This window comes from Rhinopithecus bieti, unplaced genomic scaffold, assembly GCF_001698545.2.
Source record: "Rhinopithecus bieti isolate Rb0 unplaced genomic scaffold, ASM169854v2 scaffold_12573, whole genome shotgun sequence".
Lineage (NCBI taxonomy): Eukaryota > Metazoa > Chordata > Mammalia > Primates > Cercopithecidae > Rhinopithecus > Rhinopithecus bieti.
Window position 1 is genome coordinate 1,760,576 of NW_016807321.1, and position 9,728 is coordinate 1,770,303.

Below are 9,728 nucleotides of genomic sequence, written 5' to 3' on the forward strand. Positions count from 1 at the left end.
AAAAAAAAAAAAAAAAAAAAAAAACCCAGGGCTGCGCGCGGTGGCTCACGCCTGTAATCCACGCACTTTGGGAGGCTGAGGCGGGTGGATCACGAGGTCAGGAGATCAAGAACAGCCTGGGCAACACAGTGAAACCCCATCTCTACTAAAATACAAAAAGTTTGTGCGTGGCAGCATGCGCCTGTAATCCCAGTCACTTGGGAGGCTGAGGCAGGAGAATCACTAGAACCCGGAAGGTGGAGGTTGCAGTGAGCCGAGAATGTGCCACTGCACTCCAGCCTGGGCAACACAGCGAGACTCCATCTCAAAAAACAAAAACAAAAACAAAAAACCTGGAAGCAGTTTAACGTTTTGGTAATGCTGGCCTTTTCCACATTCATCAAAGACGTAGCAGTGGTAAGTATTACTCATACATCCGGAATTATTTGGGGCGTGAATGAGTCTTTCTCCTAGTTTGGGCTGATATACCATCTTTTACTAACTCTGGAATTATTTGGGGCGTGAATGAGTCTCTCTCCTAGTTTGGGCTGATACACTATCTTTTACTAACTGCACAGTAGCCAAGTCAATGGTTCTCAGAGACTTCAGGTTAAAGAACCCAAATCATCTTCAGAAGAGCTGAGCCTCAGCCTAGCTGTGCAGCACTGACTACAGGGCGTGGAAGGCCCAGTCCCTTTCCTACCAGGCGGTCAGACAGGGCCAACACTAACATGGTGGAGGCCCCGAGGAGGACAGACAGGAGGCTGGGCTCTACCCGGCCCCTCCGACCACAGCAGCCCAAGTGTCCTGGGCTTCTCAGGACTCAGCACTGAACCTGCCAGGCTGCCCCGGCAGGACGTGGAAGGGGGCCGAGGAGAAGGGTGAGGCCTTACTACTGTCCAGGCTGGAGGGCAGTGGCGTGATCTCGGCTCACTGCAACCTCCGCCTCCTGGGTTCAAACGATTCTCCTGCCTCAGCCTCCCGAGTAGCTGAGACTACAGGCACGCGCCACCACACCCAGCTAACTTTTGTACTTTTAATAGAGACTGCGTTTCACCCCGTTGGCCAGGCTGGTCTCGAACTCCTGGCCTCAAGTGATCCGCCCGCCTCGGCCTCCCAAAGTGCTGGGATTACAGGCGTGAGCCACCGCGCCTGGCCTAACTTTAGTTTTAAGAAAAATTTCTCTATTCATAAAGCTGGAAAGAATTCTAGGGAATAACCTTTCCACAATTTAGAGCTACAGACAACAACGTGGAAGAATACCTAAACCGTCATCCAAAAACCCAAGTGGCGGGAATGCCTGCAGCAAGGAACCAGCACGGAAGGCCGGAGAGCAGGCGTGCAGCTCCATAAACCGCCAGGTCGGGAGGAAAGCGGATCCAGATTTGGGGCTGGGCCGTGGGGGTGGGAAGGAGGCGGCCGGTGGGCGCCCAGGCCCTCTCTGTTACTCGCTATACCCTTCCCCGCGTGTGAGTTATTGTATTACAATGAAAATGGCTTAGAAAGAAAAGTGCTTCCATCTTCCTTGTCAATGAAAGCAGCAATTCTGCCAGCTCTCCTCTGTGAGGAAGGAGGAGGCTGATCCCAGACACTCAGGCTGGAGGCAGGAGACCAGCAGCCCTGGCCTGAGCCAACGCCTGGGGCCAGGGAGGCCACCCAGGGGCACGTCACCCTCTGTGGCCATGGCCAGGGTGTGGCTGGGTCAGGATGAGCAGCCTGTGCACCTACCGTCGGCTGCAGCGGGCGTGAGGGGAATGTACTCGGCTGACGTGGGACTGCTCAGGGACACGCGGGCTCCTGAGAGGTCGATCTTCGTGCTGCGGCAGGTGTTGGAGCAGACCTTGTCATGCTGGTAGAAGTCCAGTTCCCCGGAGTCCATGATCTTCCTATGGCAGAGGGTGGCACGGAGCGTCCAGGTCAGCCCCAGAGCCTAAGGCACCTGCCCGCCCACCCTGATCTGGGCCATCCACCTGTGTGGGGCAGTCCTGGCTGAGGCGCTGGCAGCTCCACAGAGGAGGGTGGGCTCTGCTTCCCTCAGCGCAAACTCGGCGTGCAGGACCCTGCTGCTGAGGAAGCAGCCGGCCCAGCCCCACACCACGGCACTATCCCCAGGAAGGAGGTGCGCGCTGGCCAGCGGGTATCCTGGAGGTGCCCATCAGAATCTGTGGGGCTGGGCCTTTCTGGGATGTTCCACTACCCAAGTCCTAAGGGAGTGACCCACAGCTAACAAAGGTTGGCCTGGCCCCCCTGCATCATGCATGACTCATTCTGAAGCAGAGGAAGGTGGGAAATCAATTCCAGGAGAAGCCTTCCTCCTTCTAAAGGCACAGAGACAGCAAAGCAGAGTGATGAGGGCGCAGGAGAGCACCAACAGCCATGGCTGCCACTCATCCTCATCTTTACCAGGAAGGCTTCCCATGGCCCAAACTGCCAAGACCCACCCTCCCAGGGCCCTCTCTTCCACCTCTCCGGAGGTCCAGGGTCTCAGTTCTGTGTGTCTCAATGAGCCTGCCTCGACCCGTGAAACAAGGATCAGAGGCTCCGGCCACATTCAATCTTTGGGCAGCACTGACCTCAGGCACACACAGGCTGATGCTTCTGTGGTCAGCTCAGGACTTGCCTACCTGGCCGGTGGTCCCCACAGCTGTGCCACCAGCCACGTTCCAGAAAAATTAGAGGCCAGCTCAGCTGAACAGGACCTGAGCCATGGGAAAGGACCCAGGGCCAGTCACTCGTGAGGCCTCAAACTCTGACTCCAGCACAAAGCAGGGGCCCTCCTTGGGAAGCAAGGTAGAGGCCAGGCCCACAAAGACCGAGACTGCGGCTTATGATTCACAGATAAAGTGGAGGCCGGGCGCGGCGGCTCATGCCTGCAATCCCAGCACTGTGGGAGGCTGAGGCGGGTGGATCTCCTCCGGGCGCTGGGGCTCACGCCTGGAATCCCAGCACTGTGGAGGGCTGAGGCAGGTGGATCTCCTGAGGTCCGGTGTTCGAGACCAGCCTGGCAAATATGGCGAAATCCCGTCTCTACTAAAAATACAAAAACTAGCTGGGCGTGGTGGCGGGCACCTGTAAACCCAGCTACTGGGGAGGCTGAGGAAGAGAATCGCCTGAACCCAGGAAGCAGAGTTTGCAGTGAGCCAAGATCATGCCACTGCACTCCAGCCTGGGCAACACAGCAAGACTCCGTCTCAAAAAAAAAAAAAGTGATAGGAAGGACAGAAATAAAGAATAACATAAAAGGCCAAAATCTGATGCACAAATACCAGATTATACCTTTTTTTTATTTTTCAGAATGCATAATTGAAACAGACCCTTTTCTTTTCCCTTTTATTCTTGTTTTTTCTTTTTGAGACAGTCTCACTCTGTAACCCAAGCTGGATTGCAATGGCACAATCACAGCTCACTGCAGCCTAGATTTCTAGGCTGAAGTGATCCTTCTACCTTAGCCTCTTGAGTAGCTGGGACCACAGGCATATGCCACCAAATCCAGATACATTTTTATTTTTAGTAGAGATGAGGTCTCAATATTTTGCCCAGGCTGGTCTCAAACTCCTGGCATCAAGTGATCCTCCTGCCTCAGCCTCCTAAAGTGTTGGGATTACAGGTGTGAGCCACCATGCCCAGCCAACCCTCTATTTTACAACAGTGAAATAGCCACAAGTGCCTTCAGGTAAAGAATTGGTGGATATTAAAATAACTGACAAAACAATTCTAAAAATCTGATAGTGTCCCTGTTGGCAGGGGTGTGGGAGATGGGTTAGTGTTTTGGGTGTGAGCAGGTGCAGTCACCCAGGAGGTTGTCAGCACTCACCACATCTAAAACACGCCTCATCTTCAAAATCCCAAAACTCCATAAGAAAGCAAGAGTTGCCAGGGCCCCTTCCACCAGGGAGGCTGACCCTGGTGCTAGCGCCCACCTGAGCATGATGCCGTTCATGCGGATGGCTCTCTTCCAGTCCTTCAGGGTAGACTTCCCGGCCAGGTGCACAAATTCCTTCGGGCTGATCACATGCTCGTCGTACTGTGGGGGACACAGCCACGTGGGTCAAGTTTGGCCGGGACACCACATAGGCTGTACCCATCTCCTACCCGACCCTGAGTCAGGGGCACAAGTCAGGAAGAGCACCATGGCATGGCGCTGACCAGTGCAGGTCTCCTACAGAGCATTCAGGTAAAATAAGGACATGACCCACAGGCACGGTGGCTGCAGTGGGAAGCGGCCGTCTCCTCCAGCCCTGAGGGGACCAAGCTGCTGTGTGCCGGGGCTAGACACGGCTGAGTTGACTACACCAGGTAGGTGTGTGGCCTTCTCTTCCTCCAGGCAGACTAAGCAAACTGCTTCTGTGCAATGCATCTTATAAATACACATTATTGCATATGTTACATCGCAGATGGCAACAGATGCCAGCACATGAGTGGAGCTGTGAATGCTGCCTTCCTCAGGCCCCTCCTGACACCACCTTGCCCCGCGCAGCAAGCGCCGGCACCTGCTCTCTGACACACACACGCACACACACACATACACACACACGTTTCTAAGCCAGGGGAACCCTCCTGCTTGCTAATTTCACCCATGTGGGAGCTCAGAAAACCTGAGAAAGTAAAATATCCTGTTCAATCTTGTTACACAAGCAATTATTGAAACCAAAAAGTGGAAATAAAACTGCATTTACTTAGGAAACAAGCAGGCTGGGGATGGAGGAGTCACGAGGTCTCAGCAGCTGGACCCAGGAGGCCGGGTCCAGGGGCCGCCTCTACCCCTGGGCCGTGCCCAGGTCTAGCTTGCTGAAGGAAGCGATGCTCCCAATCCCTGAGCCCACCCTCTCATGACCCCCGTGCCAGAGATGGGAACGCTGAGCCCAGCCAGTCTCTGGCTCTCCCTCATGCAGTTGATCAGGGAGATCCGACAGAAGCCCAGCACATGGAATCCAAAAGGCTCTCTGGCCACTGTTGGAGCCTGGCAGGAAACCTGCACTGGCTGTGACTGAGGCTGCTTCCGGTCATCACCTCTACCCAACGTGGCTCACACCTAGGAAACTCAACTGTACCCAACGGGCCTGATCCGACCTAGAGTTCTGGGCTCAGCCAGCCTCACGCCCCGCCCTCCTAGGCCTGCCTCTTTGCTTTCTTGCCTTCACCTTTGTTAGTCTTCTCACCCCAGGTTTTCCTCTCCCAGCTAGGAAGCTATATGCTATACTCTCCTGAGCTCTCGACCATGTCACGCTTACCAGAGCTGCCAGGGCCCAGTTAACACGGCCCGCTCCTGACCCTCCCGAGCTACCACGGCCCGCTCCTGACCCTCCCGGGCTACCATGGCCCGCTTCTGACCCTCCAGACCACAGCCATGTGGCCCTGCTCTCATCTCTCGGGTCCTCCTAGGGCTGAACACAGAGGACTGGTCGGATTACCCACGTTTTCCCCTGACTCTTCACACCTTCTCACACCACAACACTTCCATCTGGAGGCCTCTTGTCTCCGCCTGAAATGCATATTCAGAATGCTGGTGGCAAACTCATGTCTTTTTCTGAAAACGTCTTTCTTCTAGCATAATTCTAAAGACGACCTCACGGTGTCGTCGCTCTCTGCAGTTAGGCGCTGGTGCCGCCACCTCTGCTCCTGCGCAGATTTCAGCTCATGGCCGGCAGGATTCTCGCTCCTGAGCGATCCGTCTCTCCTCTTGGCTAGACTGAGGATCTTCTCTGTCCCTGCCATTCCGGAATTTCATTATGATGTCACCTACGGTACACTTCTTCCGTGTTCCCAACTTCTAATTCTGATACAATTTCAAACTCACAGGGTAATTGCCAGCATGGTCCAAGGAGCTCTCACATGCGCGTTCCCGGACTCACCGCCTGCTCCCGTCTGCCCCACCTAGGCCTGTGCGTGTGCGGCTACTGCGGGGGAGGCAGAGACTTCAGGTCCCTGGGCCCTCAATACCTGCGTATATTTCCTAAGAACAAGGATCTCTTGTGCAGCCACAGAACGACTCGCATCAGGAAATTGTCATTCACATATTATTCTCTAATCCATTGTCCACATTCAAATTCACGAACTGTCCCAGGGATAGCCACTATTGCAAAAAAAATTTTTTTTTTTGAGACAGTCTCACCCTGTCACCCAGGCTGGAGTACAGTGGTGCAATCTTGGGCTCTCTGCAACCCCCGCCACCCGGGTTCAAGCGATTCTCTTGCCTTGGCCTCCCAAGTAGCTGGGAGTACAGGCATGTGCCATCATGCCTGGCCAATTTTTTTGTATTTTTTGTAGAGATGGGGTTTCACCATGTTGGCTGGGCTGGTCTCGAACTCCTGACCTCAGGTGATTCACCCACCTCAGCCTCCCAGAGTTCTGGGATTACAGGTGTGAGTCACCATGGCCAGCCTGCATTTTTTTCTGATGCAGGATCCAGCCCAAGACTGTGGTGCATGCAGCTGCCCCGCTCTTCAGCTTTTGTCCCCATTAGGACAGCAGCAGGCGGGGCACAGTGGCTCACGCCTGTCATCCCAGCACTCTGGGAGGCCGAGGTGGGCAGGTCACCTGAGGTCAGGAGTTCGGGGTCAGCCTGGCCAACATGATGAAACTCCATCTCTACTAAAAATACAAAAATTAGCTGGGCGTGGTGGTGGGTGCCTGTAGCCCCTGCTACTCAGGAGGCTGAGGCATGACAATCACTTGAACCCAGGAAGCGGAGGTTGCGGTGAGCCGAGATCGCGCCATTGCATTCCAGTCTGGGTGACAGAGGAAGACTCCGTCTCGAAAAAAAAAAAAAGATGCAGCAGCTTCTCAGCCTGTCTGTATTTTTCTTCACCTTGACACTTTTGGAGCTTGTGGGTCAGGCATTCCGTAGGCTGTCTCTCCGTGTGTATCTGCTGTTTTCTCATGAGTAGAGTCAGGCCATGAACTGTTGGAAGAACACCACAGAACTCCTGCTCACTACATCAGGAGGCTCAAGGGGGAGGTCTGTCCCGAGCCTGATGATGTGAAGATGGATCGCGGGGTTAAGGAGGCACCTGCCAGCTTTCCCACCACAGCTATGACTTACGTCTGTAATGGCTGCATGGTTTGCAGGGATGCTCTGAAGCCAGTCTAAGCACCTGCTCATGACTCTGACCCCATCATTCCTCCCATGCTTTACTTCTCTCTATGCATTTATTTAACATAAATGAATAACATGAAATACATGGTGACAGGTATAGACTCACAGGTTTTATTTACTTGAGTGATGGCCCATGACTATCACTGTTTATTTTGAGCTAAAAGCCGCCCTAGACACAGGCAGCGGGGTCTTCATCCAGGCTGGGGCCTGTCAGGGCCTTGCACTGTGGACCACTCTTTCCTCAGTCATGAAAGTTCTCAGTCTCTCTCTTCTCCTTCCAGACTCAAATAGATGTGTTCGACTCTCGTGCTTCCTGAATAATTCTCTCTTCAGCTATGGCTAATCTGCTAAAGACCTATCCACTAAGTGTTGAATTTCAATCCTATCTCTAGTCGTGTTTCTGCTCACACTCTCTTTCTTTTTTTTGAAGAAGAAACTGGGGTCTCAGTATGTTACCCAGGCTGTGCTGCTCTTGAACTCCTGGGCTCAAGCAATCCTCCTCCCTCGGCCTCCCAAAGTGTTAGGACTGCAGGTGTTAAGCCATGGTGCCCGGCCTCTTTTATTTCTTAAAATAAATTATTAAATATAACGATTTTATCTTCTAAGGCTTAAAATCCCAACAGCCGAGGCTGTTGCAGGGCTGACTGCTGCCTGCGGCTTCTGTACATGCTCCAGGAGCACTTGCTTCTTGTGTGTCCAGGGTTCTGCGGAAATTACTTGAAACCTGAGATAAAGGTGAATTCTTCCAAAAAGTATTTTTTGTTTGCTTCTGCCAGATTCCTGGGGGAACTGCCAGCTGGGAGCCATTGATAACTAAACTCTCAGCTTGAGGCTTTCAGACCATCCAGACCACCTAGGAATCCTCAAGGGGGTGTCCCCTTCCCTGTGCCAGGGACAGGAGGTATGGGAGTACGTGGTGGACTCACCCCTGGAGGTGCCAGCTTTGGAGGGACAGTCCCCACCCCCCACCCAGCACACACACCTAGAGGAGGCCTGGGCTTTATCTTCTGATCTCCAGCCCTGCGAGGCTGGGAAAACCAAGCTCAGGCCAAGGCTCTCAGGGCAAAAGCTGGGCACGGCACCCCATCGGCCTCTCAATTCTGTCACCATGAGGTCCCCAGGCCTCAGCACTTCCTCTTTCTCAGCCAGTGTGAGGCAGCATCTGTAAGATGCTTCATGGAAATGTCTTCACTGGCATTTGCCGCTGTTCCAGCACAGGTGAGCCTGGGTACCGGACCTAGCAATGTCGTCAGAAAGAGAAGACTTTTCCCACTCATCCTGCTCCTTACCAAGGAGGCAGCCTTTTTGGAGCAGCTCTCACTGGATCTGCTGGGTAAAGCTCCTTGTCCAGGAGCAGCAGCCTCCTCCACACGGCGAGAGGGCCTGCCAGCCTCCCTGCTTCTGCAGCACACTGTGGCCACAGCGCATTCCTCTTCCTGAAGGTTCTTCCTGCGCCTCCTCCACTCTCCCTAGCCCTGGAGCCCCTACCTCAGGATACACTCGGCACAGCTGCACCCCCAGAGCAGTCACAGACGCCATGAGGCCTCTCTCCTGGGCCCTGAATGCAGCCTGTGCTCACCTGAACACATTTCACATTGATGCCGGGACACACAAACTTCCTCCAGATGAGGTTGGCTCTGCTGTCCCCACAGGTGATGGGGTACACAATCTCAGCCTCCAGGTTCTCCCCCTCTTCAGCCATCTTCACTTCTCACAGGCACATTGACAGGGAAGGGTAAAAGCAGAAAATCAGTTACAACCTCTTCAAAGCATTTCCTGAAAATGCAGAAAATAGCTGCCAACCTGGACACCCAAAATTAAAATCCAGGAAGGCCTGAGATACAGCCAAGGTGGGGAGGGCATGCCCATCAGTGCCGTTAGAGTTTCAGGGTTAAACTCACTGAGCAGATTTAAATATCGTTACGTTCACAGAACCCATTAAACTATGGTTCAACTGAAGAGCCACTTAGGAAAACAAAATCAAACTTTAACTGAAACAATTCTAGGGAAACCTAAGGTTTTAAAGGTTCTAGGGCCTTTAATCTCAGGCAAAAGAAAAATATTAAGAGTGTTACAAAGAATTTTTGTAATCCCAGCACTTTGGGAGGCCAAGGCGGGCAGATTATGAAGTCAAGAGATTGAGACCATCCTGGCCAACATGGTGAAACCCCATCTCTACCAAAAAAAAAAAAATACAAAAAAGTAGCTGGGTGCCTATAGTCCCAGCTACTCGGGAGGCTGAGGCAGGAGAATGGCGTGAACCCGGGAGGTGGAGCTTGCAGTGAGCTGAGATCGCGCCACTGCACTCCAGCCTGCGCGACAGAGCAAGACTCCATCTCAAAAAAGAAAGAATTTTACTGGGCCAGGCGAGGTGGCTCACACCTGTAATCCCAGCACTTTGGGAGGCCCAGGTGGGTGAATCACCTGAGGTCAGAAGTTTTACACCAGCCTGGCCAACATGGCAAAACCCCATCTCTACTAAAACACAAAATTAACTGGGCATGGTGGTACGTGCTTGTAATCTCAATTACTTGGGAGGCTGAGGCAGGAGAAGAGCTTGAACCTGCAGGACAGAGGTTGCAGTGAGCTGAGATCATGCCATCACACTCTAGCCTGGGCGACAGAGTGAGACTCCATCTCAAAAAAAAAAAAA

General features: G+C 53.2%; 1 protein-coding gene across 3 annotated transcripts in view; it reads right to left on the reverse strand.

Moving 5' to 3' along the window:
* The window catches only part of GMEB2 (glucocorticoid modulatory element binding protein 2), a 29,048-nt gene that overhangs the window by 2,236 nt on the left and 17,084 nt on the right, over positions 1–9,728 (reverse strand). For 2 of the 3 annotated variants that reach the window (XM_017881248.1, XM_017881249.1), the window contains 3 exons: positions 8,655–8,782; positions 3,900–4,003; positions 1,708–1,865 (listed from right to left, as the gene is read on the reverse strand). In XM_017881248.1, the coding sequence (XP_017736737.1) occupies positions 1,708–1,865; positions 3,900–4,003; positions 8,655–8,782 (390 nt within the window). The remainder of the gene's footprint in view (positions 1–1,707; positions 1,866–3,899; positions 4,004–8,654; positions 8,783–9,728) is intronic. The other variant, XM_017881250.1, reaches the window with a different exon arrangement.